We start from the raw sequence: 17,143 nt of genomic DNA, 5'->3' as shown, positions 1-17,143 counted from the left end.
CAGCCCCAACCCAACCTAAGACAACAGAACGCAGAACCCAACCAAGTGGAGCCGAGGCAACGGCATACCAAACGCGCGCAGCTCGTGCAAATTATTTTCAAAAACGAAAATTTCTCAAATTTGTTTACGAAAAAAGAAAACTCATTAGAGAATTGCTCTTACTGTGTCTGTGTGTGTGTGTGCGCCGTGTGTGTTTTGTTTGTGAGAAACGTGCTCGACCTGCCAGGCATTGTGTAATTAGCGGGCAATCAAGTGGCAAACATCAGTATTAGCCATCAATCTTCGAAGTATTACCAACTTCAGATCATTCAACAAACAATCCACCGTCAGCATGGCGTCCAGAAAAGTGAGTTTGGATGGGGTGCCTTGTCCTTTCTTCCCTCATCCCTCCTGCATTTTCCCCCACACAATTTTCCATTTGGGGATAGACTCGTGCGAGCCAAAATGGAGGACATGTGGCTTTCATTACCTTTTCATAAAAACACACAAAATATTTGTCAATTTATTTTTAGTCGTAGAGACGCAGCCAATTTTGGGCTCAGCTGTGCCTGCTGCGGTGTGTAAATGTTGTGTGTAATTTTAGTCTCAAATAAATTCAAATTAATTAAAATGGAAGTGAAAATTTATTTAGCATTTCATTGGGTGCTGATTCACGCCATGCCCCCGCGACAACGAGCCAGCCAGCCAGCCAACGATGCAAGTGGCGCCTCACGTTCAATAGTCATCGCAGTCGCAGTCGCAGCCTGGCTACTGCATTTGGTCCGGTCCGAATGGAACGTATATATTTCCATATTAGGGCATACAATAGGTGAATGGGTGACCGAGTATGGGGGTCCCAAAGCCAAAGCCGCACTCCCTTGTGGAATGTCGTGAAGGATGAGCTTCCAAAAATCTGATTACGTAGTCCCCAAGCACCGATCTGCCATCGATCAGCGAGCCGAGCCGAGCCGGTTGTGCTACTCGATTTTTGACTCATTTGGCTAAAATTAACAATTTCTAACCATATTGAGAAGGTCGTTTGCTGTCAGCCAGCCCCCATTTGCTTCGCTCATTCACTTGTCTTCGTTCCACTCGTCGCAGTGCATTTGTGTCTGCCTTTCGTTTTTGCATTTGATCAGGCGGATCGCCTCGTTGCAGGGGGACCGGGGCGGGAACCAATGGGAATCCAAAAGGCATTGCCAAAAGCAATCCACAAAAATGCCAAATATTTACCAGAATTATTTGTTCCCCTTTGGGTGTGTTTATGAATCATGTTCTTTGATCGGATTTATACTCGTATGAAATGCATATCGTGTGTTGGTTTGGTTTTGTTTGACAAGGGTCAGTGACAAGTCGTTTGAGGGATTGGTTCAAAGGTCCATCTTTCTATTGAACAAATACACGAATAGAAAAGCGATACATTTTAATGATAGCCACTTGATGAGTCAAAAGTTGGACTAAGATTTTATTTGCACATTGTTTGCGTAGGTAGAAGTTTATTTATATGTACTTTTAATATTGATTTAGGTGAGAAAGAATCAAACTTGATCAGTATGAAGAGGTGAATTTTTGGAAAACTTAATTAAAAGATGTAACACTTCAAGGGTATTACACCATTCGTCACTCAGAAGCTAGCTTCCATACTCGTTTATTACTTAAAATTGTATCAAAAGTTTCTTTGAAAATTGAATGAATCAACTATAAATATATGTACATATGTATGTATGTATGTATGTATAGTTATTACGAACCAACATCCGTTGAAACTTTCAAATTGATAAGCTCTTTCAAAGGCTCAGACAATGCATACTTTGCGGCTCACAGCTTAAACTTAATACACACAGGAAAAATTAAATTTCTTAATAATTAATATACGAAAAATACTGCCAAATACTGAATATACCACGAAATATAAAGATTTTACGTTCTCGCACTGAACTTGAATTTTTTGTTGTCCAAAAAACCGGTTTCTACATGTATATGCACGAACATTTTTCACAGAGTGTATAATATGTTGCGCTGAATAACAGAGAGCGTAAACAAACGTGAAAAGCTACAAAGCAAAACGAAAACTAAATACGAAAGATCGAGAGCGAAGTGGAGAGCAAAGTGGAGAGGAGAGCAGAAGCAGCAGCAGCAGCAGAAGAACAACAGCAACAACAACAAAACCGGCTATCAAAATGTACAACGGAGAGATAGAGAGACGCGAAAATGCCGGTGCGCGGGAGATCGTCGCGTCAAAAGCATTTTCGACGCGCAACAGTAACGACGCTGACGACGGTCCCGTCCCAGTGCCAATATCCGTTAACGCGAATTATACAAACGGTCAGACGGCGGCGACACAGGCGACCATATTCCTCAGCCACAGCAACAATAGCCATCTCAACAATAGAAAAAACCCGACAAATTTCCAGCCAAACGCGTGTGTCAACGGCAACGGCAGCAGCAGCAGCAACACCCATACAGAGCAGAACGCATCGCAATTTGTGCCAAATTTTAGCAATTTAAATTTTTACGCCAACAACAACAACAATAACCACGACGTTTGCCATCAACAGGTGTGTGTGTGCGTGTGTCCCGTCCCCCTCTTCTTCACCCGTGGCGGGTAGCGTGTGTGTGTGTCCTTAGGTCCTGCGTGTGAACTTTTTCCCCAGTCACGCCACTGCACGTACAGTGAATGAAAAAAATATATCAAAGTGGAAAGTGATATGTTTAAAAAAGGATATTAAATTCCACCGAAATCTCTTGGTGCCCTTCATTTGAGCTCAAATTTTAAAATATTGTTACCGAAGTGAATTTTAAATTAATAGATCAAAAGAAACTATGAGTGGCTAAACTTTTTTAATTCACTGTCCGCCACAGGTGCCGTGTGCGTGTCATCTCTTTTCCAGCATTCCAATGGGTGTTTGTGTGTGCGTGTGGATTTACGACAATTTGTATGCCTTCAAGAAAGGGAGAGAGAGTATTGAAGATTTGGTCATTTATCGTTTAATTGCTGCACTCCTTTGCATTGCGTTTTGTCGCTCGCGGCCTTTTGCAATTAATGAAAATGTTAATGAACTTCACACGCTGCGCACTCGGCCTGAGCGATCGCTGTCGCCGTGGCCGCCGGCCGCCGCCGCCACTCCAATTTCCTTTATTTTCTATCCCAACAAACCAGACAGAGAAGGGGCCTCGCGGGCGGTGTGGGCTGTCTGCCAGCCGCCGCTCTCTATTTCTGTTAGTTTTTTGTCCAAAAGTTTGTCTTCTGTGTGGCACGCGAACTTGGTTCGCTCTCTTTGGTCTCCTTTTGTGCTCGTTCTTCGTGGGCATTCTTCTCGGCACTCTACACCGTTTTCGGAGGTTGTTTCGAAACTTTTGGATCGCGGTTAGGCAATGAAGGGCGTAAAGATACCTGGGAACTTGTTTCGTTTGCCCGCAGATATGAAATTTTCTGAGATCTGAAATTCTAAATTATTATGGGGAGTAAAAGAACTCCGATTAAAAAATGCTGGCAGATAGGGGAACCCCGTCTCTTACCTCTAGGGATAAAACGAAATATGGCAGTTCTCAGAAATATAATTAGAGTCATTAGCACTTTTATTATTGCAGTTAGTGTCTATGCAAGTAAAGAAGACATAAACCCATTGAGAATAATACTCCTCTCGTCCCTTGTAAAGTGTATAAATTTGTCGACTCTGCCACCGAAATGTTCCACTGATTCCCCTCGTCTTACTCTACCACTTGGGGTGGGGACATGTTTGGACATGTGCGGACAGACACTCGACTGTCGAGTGAGATAGGAGTTGTTCTGCTTGGCATCCGTAACCTGAAACTGGAACAAGTCTGGCTCTGAGCCCACAGGCCACACCTTTTTCGATTCGCTGCGGTATTTGGCTCCAGGAGTGGAGTGGAGCTGAGTTGACTGTTTTAATGGAGATCGCTTTTGCATAACTGTCAAGTGATTTTCAATATCCCACGCACACACCACACGAAACCCACACCCATTCATAGTAGTACTCCCCACGGTACTAACTTGATATCTGACCAATCGCTAACCCACAGCCAAACGACTATTACCAGCAGCAGCAGCCGAATCAGCAGCAGGCGGATCAGTACGAGGAGAACTTCGACGAAGACATGGAGGCCGAACGTGATCTTGCCGAGGATGCGCAGTGGAAGAAGATCCAACAGAACACCTTCACACGCTGGGCCAACGAGCACCTGAAGACCATCGATCGGTCCATAAACAATCTGGAAACGGATCTGTCCGATGGCCTGCGGCTGATTGCCCTCCTCGAGGTGCTGTCCCAGAAGCGATTGCCCAAGTATAACAAACGCCCAACATTCCGCAGCCAGAAATTGGAGAATGTGTCGGTGGCCCTGAAATTCCTTCAGGATGAGGGCATCAAAATCGTTAACATTGGTAAGTAGTCAAAATTTTTTCCCGCCATATCTGTTGTTCCCAGAATTCTCGGATTATCTTTAAGCGTAGAAATGATGGGTGGGGTGGGGTCAGAGCAAACCACAACCCCCTGTGGTCATGAATGAGTCAACTAACTGCATAAATTAATAATGGAAATTGAAATTGTTTCCATTGAAAATTGCATAGTTTGCCTTTTCAAAGTGGAGATACATAGAACCGAAGGAGATCCAACCAAAGATGCGGCTCGCCAACGCCACAAGAGTGGAGTGGGAGGCATCTCCGAAGCTTGCTGCTGCTGCTGTTGCCTCTGCATTCCACACACTGTTTCAGTGTGGATGCGATTCTCTTTTTGTATTATTTTGTTGATTCGCTTCCAGACTACAAAAAACACACTCAAAATGATGTCATTGCCGCTTTTATTCAAAGCGCCAGCTTCAATGCGATTTTACTTTCATTTGTTGTACGATTGTACGATTCATATGCATAATTCAAGATTGTGGGTAAGCAATGTGCTATTGGCAGTATCCCTGTGTGCGACAACCTGTGTTAATAATACCCTAAGGCTTGATTTGAGAGGCAGTTTGATCCCAAATCTGGTTGAGAGCCTGAAGAAACCCAATATCGTCTAGGGCACGTACTGTACTGTACATATACACTTAATTTTGATATTCTTACGGTATCGGTATCGGTATCTTTCTTTCCCTTTTGTTTTATTTTACTTCACACTTTCGGCTATAAATTCGATATGCAATACCATCAAATACTGGCGGCATGTACGTGTCTACTTTTCCACAAGAGAGCACCAACGAAGCGTGGACAAATGGGAAGGTTAATTTCATTAGATACGAGCGTATACTACGTAGAGCTATCATATTCATAGACCAAACCAAGTGCCATTGCCAAATCACGAGCGTGGCAGAATCGAATACGAATCCCCACGCCACCCAATGCCAAAACCTGCTGCATCTGCTAATTTGTATTGATTTAGCGAGAACTACAATGAAATCTACCAGATGTGGCATGTGATATGAGGGTCTTATGAGTCAGTCAGTCGGTCATTGAGTGGGGAGGCATTCCATTCAGCATTCAGCGACTGGATGGATGATTCTCTCTCGGGTATTACATTTCCAAGCGCACATTGTAATGGTGACCCCATGACGCTTTTGATAAGACTTTCCTTTCCACACAGTTTTGTTTGTTCCATCTTTGGGAACATGCCGCCCGTACACCCCCCTACACGCCGTTATTCAATTACCAGGGCACACATTAAGACATACAGACGATCATTCAGTAGGTGCTTCCTACTACAAACCAGATAAGCGCTCTTGGAGATACATACATACAACATACACTGTACATATGTATATTTCAGAAAAAAAAACGCGTTTGTCAATAATTGACAGCTAGGTAAATAATGTTTACAGAAATGTTTACATACTCTTTTTCTTCGCTTCGCTTCTCTTTTCCTTTTTTTTTTTATCAACAAAATGAAATGAGGGTTCGCCTTGGAGACAGTTTCTTAAGCGACTCTCCCCACCTTTACCTTCCAGCCAGCACAATCGCATTGGAGTTATTTTAAAAGCTAATCAGCAGCATTGGTGGGGCACTTTCGCTTCGATACCGATAAGGCTGTTTCCATATCAAACTGCCAAAAAACAGAAAAACTTGGCCGTTCGTTGCAAAATTTGAGGATTTAATTTCGCAAAATTCAAGTGCTCGTACATTTTGCAAGGCTTTGGCATGATTCAATCAACTATTTAGGTTAGTCATTGACTAAATTTGTGCTTAATTGCTCATTTAACCAGGAATTTCAGCCATAAATGGGGTTTGTCATCAAGTCAAATGTTTGCCAAAAAACAGATAATGGATGCATTGTTTTGGCGATAATCGTTGCAAAAAGAAATGAAATATTTTAAGCAAATAGATTTAATTAATTTAACGAGACGACGACCGCACCTCTTCCTGTGCTATGTGTGTGTGTTTCCCGTTGGAACAGTGAAAGCTGCCAAAAGAGAAATTTGATTCTCTGCAGAGGAAAAACTTTTGTGACATTCCTGCTTTGTGGGTTTCCACTGTATCTCTCCATCTCCATCCACAGCCACAATTCATTTCTACTCGAGTATTTCCTTCTTAGTTTCTTTTTTCTATTTTTTTTTTTTTTTTATTTTTTGTGCTTTTGTGCTGTCAATTGAATTAGCGCGAAATTTTGTGGCTCCACGCAGCTGCTGTGGCTGGCACAAGAGTTAAGCGGCCGGGTCCCAGCCCCAGTCCCAGCTCCAAGCTCCAGGGGTTTGTAGATTTCCATCGTACGTGTATCTGCTCTGCCAAATGTTTGCGCTAAAAGATCTACAGAAACAATAACAATAACACTCGGGACGGGACGGGACGCAGAGTCGGGCAATAAAAAAAGCTAAGAAATAAGCAAATAAAAATAAAAAACAAAAATTAAAATTAAAAGTACGAAACAGAGAGAAGAACAAACCTACCTACATACATTATACCCCTACTACGTACGTGAGCGGTGTTGGAGTAGAGATAAAGTCGCTCAGACCGAGCGGACTTCCCATGACATCATACAATCCACATCAACATCTGGGGGTCTGAGAATGGGCGACTGGAACGGGCTGGAACGAAGTTGGGATGGTTGCCAGGGAATAAAACTCCAAAGTCAGGCTCAATTTGTCACAGGCAATTGATTGTTATTGATGACGCCATCATCTTCATAGCAAAATCAACACCAAACACCAAACATCATCAGCATTACAGATTTTCCTAGGGATGAGTCAAGCAGCAAATAAATATGTCTACAATTTCATTTAATGGAAAAGGCCTGGCCCGCTCTTTATGAACCATTTGACCCAAATTCGGTTTCTTTCGATTGCTTGTTAATTATTTGTTCAAATAAATTGTTCGTATAATTTTAAAACTAATTAAAAAATATGTATGTATTTTTTCTTCTGGAGGGAATAGTCCCAAACCATTCTTATCGCACACATTCTTACTAGAACATTCATTCAAAAAATGCAAACAAGAAATTTTGATAAATTCAGTAAAAATTCGTTGGTTCTTTTTCGTACTCATAAACAAGCTTCCGCTTTGCTCAACATATTTTGATAATTTGGCGTATCTTTGTCTACATATTTGTAAAAGCCAAACTCTCAAGCCAGATGAATCACAGAGACTTTGAATATCAGCCTGAATTTCCGTTGAATTTTTGCTGAATTCCTCAGAAGTTGCCTTGTGGCTGTATTGATCAGCGATCACCTGGTGACTGGCATGCAGTCAGCACGTACTCATCCGGTGTTCATAAGTCATTTGCAGCAAGCCGTGACATTACGCCATCGAATCGGAGTTGGAACACGTCACCGATATGGCATAACCCTTGGATTCTGATGCACTCAATGGAAATACAAATATAAATAGAAATGATGGAGGGATGGAGTGATGGAACAGCAAATCAAATTGCGATTAGATTAAGTTTTTATAAACATTTTTATTGCCTGTACTGCTGGAATCTCACTCACTCTCTCTCGCTCTCCCTCTCTGGTATGTCTCGGTCATTTATTCAAATTAGCAAGAGAGATCGAAAGAGAGAGATAGACACCCGGCTCAATTAACCCCAAAACAAGTGACAAAATTACAGAGTCAGGGACAGCGACAGCGACACACAAATGTGGGGCAAGAAAACAAAACAACCCACATCGAGAAGATCACCCAAAATGAAGCTTGAAGCGGCTTAAAGTGTCAGGAGGGAGTATAGGCATTAATTTGGCTTGCCAAGGCAGGCTCCAACTTTCTAAGCAGTTGGTGGAGTTGAAGTTGAAGCTTAGGCTGCCACATGCCACATGCCCTGCCTGTTGCCCTGACTCTAATTTAATTAGCCACGCAACAGTTAGACGATGACTTTCAGTCTGGATGCGAGTGGAAACTGGTTTTTCCGTTGGGAAAATCTACAAAGACATTGCACTCCGTCTCTGGTTGTGCCTGTGGCTGTGGCTCTGGCTCTAACTCTGGTATGCGCGTGCCGCTCAAAGAACGTGTCTGGCGACTGGTGACCCACACCAAAGCCGGTTGCAAGTCGGTTCTGTGGCCTCCAGAATCTGAGAAGTTGCAGCCTCAGCATCAACAGCAGTGGCTGCGACTGCGACTGCGCCTGCGCCTGCGCCCCTCTGCAGTCTTGTTTATCTGAATGTTAAATACTTTTCCACTGCAGTCTGCAGCACTTAACATCATAATAATTCTTGGGGCAATCTGAAGAGCATATAAATCATGTCAAGTCATCATTTGGCATGGCATTGGAAACATTGTAGCGGGTCGCTCCGCACTCCGGAGACGGACATGGGCGGGGTGGGCATATCCGATTGGCATGGACTGGGACTGGGACTGGGACTAAGACTTGGACAATGACAGCAAAATGATGATGGATGCGGCTTCCAATTGTAGAGAGGATGCTCCGATTCATTTCTCCATTTCTTTCCTCTTTAATTGCAGATTCTTTCAGCTATCTAAAGAATACTTATAGATGGTGCATAATCTTTATAATCACTAGATGATATCATGGTTCCATTTAAACAAGATCTTATCTGCCCATATCTTCCCCAGATAAAGATTAATTCAAGAACTTTCATAAACTGTTTTTGTTCCCATGATTAATGCCAGAGGGGAGTCTGCATATATGTATAATAAGCATAGATATTGTGGATATAATGTAAACAGCACAGGAAATTTTCCCCACACTGATGCATTTGTATGCACGGCTCTCGACTGCAGTTTGAGTTGGGGATGGAGTGTCTGCATTCTCTATCGCAGTTATGGCATCTGCCTGCCCGCCTGCCTGCCTGTTACCCTGCTACCTCTGCCACACGGACGGACATTAGCATATTTCTTAATAATTTACAGCCCATTTTCATGTTCGCGCTGTCGTGCCAAATACAAACTTTTGGGGTTGACAACCAGTTTGGGTACACCACAGAGCGAACAGAGCCACAACCACATCCAGAGTTGGAGTCCAGTCTATCCGGAGAGTCTTGGAGATTGGCATGCCAACCGACTCCGACTGCTGCCTAATTAGCCAAATCATTTCTAGCTACGAGTATTTTATTTATTTATCCATCTTCCATCTGCCCATTTGTTTTTTTTTTTTTGCCGTTTTAATTGTTTGTGTGCTTTCTTTCGACTCGCCAAATGGAACTGCCAGCAGAGGAGCAGAGTGGAAATATGGATGGAATTTTGATGGAATGGCATGGAATAGAGTTGTTGCACTCGCCGCCGGCCAAGTCAATGCTGCTTGCCTACCATTCGATGTAATTTTTCATAAATATGTCAACAGGCTGAGCATACAGATTGGCAGGCAGGCAGCCAGGCAGGCAGGCAGGCAGCTAATTTGTCATTTGTCCAAGGCATTTTGCTTAAAAGTGTAAAAGCGTAAAAGCGTATTTAAAACCTGGTCAAACGTAGTGATGGACATGCCTGACAATTTGTTGGCTTTTAGGAGCTAGGCCTGGCCAGGCCACGCCACGCCACCCATTCAAGCAACCAATCCAGCCGGTTTCCTATGTCCAGCCAGAGCCACAAACTGAACAAAGACAAGTTGCAAATTTAGCTTTAAAAAAGTTGATATTGCTTTTGTGGGTGTCCGTCCGAGTCAAGCACAGGGTGGGCTGGGGGGAGAGGCGGCGGCAAAGGCGACTCTATCAGCCAGCAATCGTTTAACGGCTCGTTGAACAGCCCCAAAAAAATTGATAGATAAAAGCAGATAAAGATAGAAAAGCTCTCCAAGATATGCGTATAGTGCCGACTATATTGATACCCTAAAAGTGCGAGAGTAAGCCACCATTTATGGGCAATTTTTTCGACTCATTCTACTTGGAATTTTGCAGCAGTTTAACAACAACAACAACAAAATAAATCTTATCAGCGTGACTGAACGAGTCTCGTCATGCACACTGTATGCATTGTGTTTTTGCATTCTCGGGCATTCTCGGGCATTCTCGTGTGCGTTACAGGCTACCGGAAGAGCAATATGAAACATCTAGCACGTCACTTAAGTACTTGGATTTGTCGTCACTTTTGTTAGCATCAGTTAGCAAAAACACCAGTGCTGCGGCACAATGTTGTTGCTGTGTGTGGCAACTTTCCCCCGTATGTTGGACATGGAATTCCATTCGATTCGATTCGATGCCATGGTTCAGTGCGTGGCAAATGCATTCGCGAGTAACCCCAAAGAGGGTCCGCGTGTGGACTAATCTGATGATAGGCAATTATGCCGATTGCTGCTTGGGGATGCGTTGCTGCCTTTCACTTTGCGGTGTTACGGCTATAAAAAAAAAAGAAACGAGTCCATTCTTATGTTGGGAGTAGGTTCAATAAACCCATACAAAGAGGCGTTTTCCGTTCGACTATTTTAAATTGTTTAGCATGACAAAAGACAAAACGAAGTCAGAGCTGCGCGAGCCGAGCCGAGACGAGACGCTTTTCGGGCAAAAAGAGTTTGTGACCTTAAACTTGGCCAGACAGACAAACCGGCCAGACAAGTTGCGTGTGACGTGCAAACGCAGCCCTGAACTTGACCGGCAAAGGAGGGGGAGGAGTACGAGTACGAGGAGGAGGGGGCAAAGTGGCTGTAACAGTTAGCGGACATCTTTGTACATAATTGGCAGCTTGTCGACCCCAGACCGGCCCGAATGAATGGCAACAGGTTTACAGCAGGCAGCAAGCAGAAGGCAGCAACCAGAACGGTAGGCAGCAAAGTGTTGGCATTGACAGATGCCTGCAGCAATTGCAGTGGCAGTGGCAGTGGCAGCCACAGAGATGGTTAAGGCAATTAATAGATACATTAGGCTTACGACGGCTTTTGGAGCCACTGTTAACGGTTGCCCGTCGTCCCGTTCTTGCCGTTCTTCCCGTTTTTTCCGCCATTCAATCCGATTTAAAACACTCCACATTGTTTCTTGCAGACTCCTCGGACATTGTGGACTGCAAGCTGAAACTGATACTGGGCCTGATATGGACGCTCATTCTCCACTACTCGATATCGATGCCCATGTGGGATGGCGAGGATGAGAAGCAGCTGAATGGCTCCGGACCGACGCCCAAGCAGCGGTAAGGGGTGATCCTCCCCAGCGACTCCAGCGACTCTTTCGATACTTATCTCACGCTCTCTCGTGTGCTTGCAGCCTACTGAACTGGATACATGCCAGGATACCCGATTTGCCCATCAATAACTTCACCAATGACTGGACCACTGGCAAGGCGGTGGGCGCTCTGGTTGATGCCGTCGCCCCAGGGCTGTGCCCCGACTGGGAGATGTGGGATCCGAAGGATGCTGTGCAGAATGCCTCGGAGGCCATGGGTCTGGCCGATGACTGGCTGAATGTGCGCCAGCTGATCAAGCCCGAGGAGCTGGTCAATCCCAATGTCGATGAGCAGTCCATGATGACGTACTTGTCGCAGTATCCCAACTCCAAGCTGAAGACCGGAGCACCATTGAGGCCCAAGACAAATCCCAACAGGTGAGTGGGGCATGTTTGTCTCTTATTGAATACATACGTACATATATTCGTCTCTTGTTGTAAAACTCTCCCTCTCTATCTCTCTTTTCGGCTAATTGCATTATTCCGATTCTAATCTCGAATCTCAAACACTCTTTTCTGTCTTTCTTTCTCTCTCTCTCTCTCCCCTTATCTTTCTTTATCTTTTTGAGCAACCTTTTAATGTATTTTGGATATTGTTCTTGTACTCCCTACCCGCGCTCTCTCTCTCTCTCTCCTATATATACGTGTACATATATCGTACCTTGTATTTTTTTATTAAATGCCTCAAAAAATAAATGCAAAACTCAGCATTCCTCCGCCGCGGTAAGTTTTCGGCATGCCCTCTCTTCTCAACCCTTCTCGTTCCGTTCTGGCCTTCTACTTTTGGCCCCAACGTTCTTTCTCGTTCTGTTTTTGGTTTTTCTTTCTTCGGCTTCCTTTTTTTTTGTGTGTTAATTTTAGCTTTCGATGATTTTTGATTTTGATTTAAATGTTCTGCTGGGCAGTTTGTCTTCTTTTCGGTTACTTTTGTTGCTCGTTGCCCGTTGCCGGCTTTCAGCCAAGCAGCGGCTCTAGCCTTGAGCGCTATGCGTATCTAATGGATACTTCAACGCCGACTGACAGGCTGCCTGCTGACTGCTGCTTTCCTGTTTGTTCTTGCTCTCGCTGGCTCGCTGGCTTTTGTTGGCTTCAATTAGCGCTCACTAAACGCATATTTCTTGCCCAAAGCGGCTATAATTTCAGATTGGATTTGCCGCTCTGCTAAGCTGCGTTGATTTGTGATTTAACTCGAAACACCGCCTGAGCGGCCATCACATGTTCTGGCAATGATTTCTAGTATTTGGCCATGTCTACATTAAATATCTGTAAAATGTAACAAATGAAGCCACAATCTGTAGATTCTTCAACTGCTTATTCGTTGCATTTCATATTTGAACATTCAAATTTCTTTCACCGTTTTACATATCGATTGCAATTATCGGAATATTTGAATATCAATCGAAATCGTGTAGCCTGCATGTAGATGTATTATACATATACTTACTTTTTACATGCCATGATACATTCGACACGTTTAGTACCGAAAACGGCCGTTGTGATCCGTAGCGGCGCCACTGCTGACAATCGAGATTCACAATATTAAACGTTTATTTTAGCGCTAATTTGCTGCTGTTGTTGCTTAAAAGAAAAACTAGTATGTTTTTGTATCCAGTATGGATGCTGCTTGTTGTAAATATAAACTTTTTTCCGCCATTGTAATAATGAATAATAAAGCATAATAGGAGCCGCATGAAAAAACCTCTGCTCTGGGCTGTCTGCGAGAATTAAATGTGTTTACCTTTCTGTAACATAATTGGCTGCATAAAGCGTAACTTTCTGTTCTCCCCCAACTGATGGCACATTCTCATCCGCATCCGTTTCTCCTTTTCACAGAGTGCGTGCCTATGGTCCTGGAATCGAGCCGATCGGTCCTGTGGTTGGTGCCCCAGCCAATTTCACAGTGGAAACCTTCTCCGCGGGCAAGGGTGAGTCTCTCTTGTGCAGCAGATCGCTACCAAAGATACGCCAACTCACTCTCACCATTGTTGAACGCAGGTGCCGTCGATGTGGACATCGAGGGACCCAACGGAGAGATCGAAAAGGCCGATGTGCGGTTCAACAATGACAAGAATCTCACATACACCGTGTCGTACATACCCAAGGCCGAGGGACCGCACAAGGTGACCGTGCAGTACTCTGGCCGCGACATACCCAAGTCTCCGTTCCCCGTCAAGGTGGAGGGACATGCTGGCGACGCCTCCAAAGTGAAGGTAACCGGCCCCGGCATCCAGCCCACCGGTGTGACCATCAAGAAGGCCACATTCTTCGACATCCTGGCCAAGGATGCGGGTCGCGGCGTGCCCGAGGTGATCATCATCGATCCGGCCAACCACAAGACTTCGGTGGCGGCCAAGGTGCGTCAGTTGGAGAACGATACTTGGCGCTGCGAATACGTCACGGCTCTGCAGGGTCTGCACTCCGTCAATGTGTTCTATGCGGGCACCCCCATACCCGAACAGTCCGTTCCCCGTTAAGGTGGCGCCGCTCTCGGATGCCCGCAAGGTGCGCGCCTCCGGACGCGGCCTCCAGGCCACGGGCGTACGTGTCGGGGACGATGCCGACTTCAAGATCCACACCGAGGGAGCCGGCGAGGGTGTGCCCGAGGTGCGCGTCATTGGTCCCGGCGGCATGAACCAGAACGTCATGGAGTCAAAGATCGATGGCAACACCTACGACTGCCACTACTACCCCACCAAGGAGGGGCGCTACGTGATTATGGTTACCTTTGCCGGGCAGGAGGTGCCCAAGTCGCCGTTCGAGGTGAAGGTGGGACCGAAGAAGGAGTCCTCCATTGTGGCCTATGGGCCGGGACTGAGCAGCGGCGTCATTGGCTATCCGGCCGCCTTTGTGGTGGAGACCAATGGAGAGACGGGCGCCCTCGGCTTCACCGTGGCCGGCCCCTCGCAGGCGGAGATCGAGTGCCACGACAATGGCGATGGCTCCGCACTGGTCAAGTATCATCCGACTGCTGTGGGCGAGTATGCCGTTCACATCCTGTGCGACAACGAGGACATACCCAAGTCGCCTTTCATTGCCCAGATCCTGCCGCGCACCGACTTCCATCCGGAGCTGGTGAAGGCCAGCGGGCCGGGCCTCGAGAAGAATGGCGTGACCATCAGCCAGCCGACCAGCTTCGATGTGGACACCAGCCAGGCGGGCAATGCGCCCTTGGATGTTGTCGTGCAGGATGTCTACGGCACAAAGCTGCCCGTGCAGCTGGCCAGCAATCCCGATGGCACCAAGAAGGCCACCTACACGCCCACCTCTGGCGTGCCACACACCGTTGAAGGTTCGTCCCCAGCTCTCCCTCTCCCCCCTGTTTCTGCTCTGATATTGAAATTCGTTTTGGTTTGCAGTCAATTATGGAGGCGTTTCCACGCCCAACTCGCCGCATCGCGTGTACGTGGGCGTGCCCGTGGATGCGGCCAAGGTGCAGGCGTTTGGTCCCTGGCTGCAGCCAGGAGTGCGTCCCAATGTGCCCACCCACTTCAATGTGGATGCGCGCGAGGCAGGCGAGGCCGAGCTGAAGGTGAAGATCATCCACGAGGAGACCAAGATCGAGGTGCCCTGCCGAATCATCGACAACGAGGACAGCACCTACTCGGTGGAGGTCATGCCGCCAGCAAAGGGAGCCTACACCACGACCATGACCTATGGGGGCCAGCGAGTGCCGCTCGGCCAGAAGGTCGTCGTGGAGCAGACCGTCGATGTGTCCAAGATCAAGGTGGACGGACTCGAGCCGAGTAAGTATTCATCCCTGTTGCGGTGTGCCGCCCCCGCCCCTCCCATCTCTCTCTTCTATATGGAGTACAAGTGTCCATTGTGAGTGCCTCATGGTCTAAGTCCAAGTCATTTCATTTGCCCCCCAACCACAAAAGCCGCGCCCCTGAACAGTTTGCAGCAGTTCCGCATCATCACCCACGGCCTGCCGAAGGCCGATCTGGCGGTGACCATCACCAGTCCGTCGGGTAATCGTGTCAAAGCCCACATAATACCCACAGCCGAGGGATTTCTGGTGAACTTTACGCCCACCCAGCTGGGCGAGTATCTGCTGAGCATTTGCTTTGGCGGCACACCCATCACGCCGCGTCCATTCCGGCTGCAGTGCCTCACCGGCAGCGACTCCAACAAGGTGCAGGCCTTTGGGCCGGGCCTGGAGCGTGGCATTGTGGGACAGCCGGCGGAGTTTATGATCGATACGCGCGGCGCTGGGCAGGGCGGTCTGGGCGTCACCGTTGAGGGGCCCTGCGAGGCGGCCATTAACTGCCGCGACAATGGAGATGGCACCTGCAATGTGGCCTATCTGCCCACCGAATCCGGAGACTACACCGTCAACATAACGTTCAATGATCGGCACATCAATGGGTCGCCGTTCCAGCCGCTGATTGTGCCCGTGCCGAATCTGAAGAATACACGAGTGAGCGGCATCGGCATCCAGCCGCATGGTAGGCTATGAAAGGAGTGTTCCAGTGTTCCGAGTGTTGCCGCCGCCAATCTAATCCACCAATCTAAACCTCTACTACCCAGCAAAAGCCTCGCCACGCCACGCCTCGCCTCGCCCCGCCCTTTTGCGTTGATCTTAATGTTGTTGCGTCTGTTGTCCCTTTCTTGATTGTTCGTTCGTTCGTTCGTTTTGATAACTAAACCCATTTGATACACTAATCGCATCGTAATCTTGTTGATTTTGTGCCTTGATTGTTGGTTGGATACTGAAACCACCCACCACCACCACTGGCTGCCCCTCGCTAATCCTCATTTCTGTATCCCGTTCAGGTGTCATCATGAATGCGGCCACCGACTTTATGGTGGACATGAGCAAGGTGGGCAGCGACATTGACTCGGGGAAGCTATCATGCGCCATCTTCGATCCCATGGGCCATGTGCTGCCCAGCAAGATTGTGCAGGGACCCACCGACGACATCTTCCGCATCATGTACACACCCTTCGAGGCGGGTCGCCACACCATCGAGCTGATGTACGACAACATCCCAGTGCCGGGCTCCCCGTTCGTGGTGAACGTGAAGAGCGGCTGTGATCCAGCACGCTGCAAGGCGTACGGCCCGGGTCTGGAGAAAGGTCTGACCAACCAGAAGAACAAGTTCACTGTGGAGACCAAGGGCGCTGGCAATGGTGGCCTGTCGCTGGCCATCGAAGGACCTTCCGAGGCGAAAATGACCTGCACGGACAATCGGGACGGCAGCTGCGATGTGGATTACCTGGCCACCGATCCGGGGGAGTATGACATCACCATTCGTTTTGCGGACAAGCACATACCCGGCTCGCCGTTCCGCGTGCTCGTCGAGGAGACGGTGGACCCCAGCAGGGTGAAGGTGTACGGGCCGGGCATCGAGCACGGCCAGGTGCGCGAGAGTGTGCCGACCTTCTTCAATGTGGATGTCGGCGAGGCTGGTCCTGGCCGCATCGCCGTCAAGCTCACCAATTCCGAGGGCATACCCGTGGACAATCTGCGCGTCGAGGACAAGGGCAATTGCATTTACGCGGTCCACTATGTGCCGCCCAAGGCGGGCTCCGTGCTCACGTGCCAGGTGAAGTTCTCCGAGGTGGAGGTGCCATGCAGGTGAGTTAGTCATGATCCCAGCCACATAGCTACATTCCAATCTACCAT

The 17,143-nt window shown here is 47.2% G+C and overlaps 1 protein-coding gene across 1 annotated transcript in view; it reads left to right on the top strand.

The window, feature by feature from the left end:
* Window positions 1–2,012: 2,012 nt before the first annotated feature.
* The window catches only part of LOC111081864 (filamin-A), a 30,015-nt gene continuing 14,884 nt past the window's right edge, over window positions 2,013–17,143 (top strand). The window contains 11 exon segments of the mRNA XM_022378054.2: window positions 2,013–2,537; window positions 4,024–4,384; window positions 11,341–11,485; window positions 11,560–11,895; window positions 12,226–12,240; window positions 13,351–13,442; window positions 13,513–13,967; window positions 13,969–14,806; window positions 14,874–15,260; window positions 15,396–15,962; window positions 16,291–17,095. Coding sequence (XP_022233746.2) covers window positions 2,160–2,537; window positions 4,024–4,384; window positions 11,341–11,485; window positions 11,560–11,895; window positions 12,226–12,240; window positions 13,351–13,442; window positions 13,513–13,967; window positions 13,969–14,806; window positions 14,874–15,260; window positions 15,396–15,962; window positions 16,291–17,095 — 4,379 coding nt within the window. The 5' untranslated portion in view covers window positions 2,013–2,159.

Source organism: Drosophila obscura, unplaced genomic scaffold, assembly GCF_018151105.1.
Source record: "Drosophila obscura isolate BZ-5 IFL unplaced genomic scaffold, ASM1815110v1 contig_150, whole genome shotgun sequence".
Lineage (NCBI taxonomy): Eukaryota > Metazoa > Arthropoda > Insecta > Diptera > Drosophilidae > Drosophila > Drosophila obscura.
The sequence above is the reverse complement of the archived record's forward strand: the minus strand, read 5'-3'. Positions and strand labels throughout refer to the sequence as shown.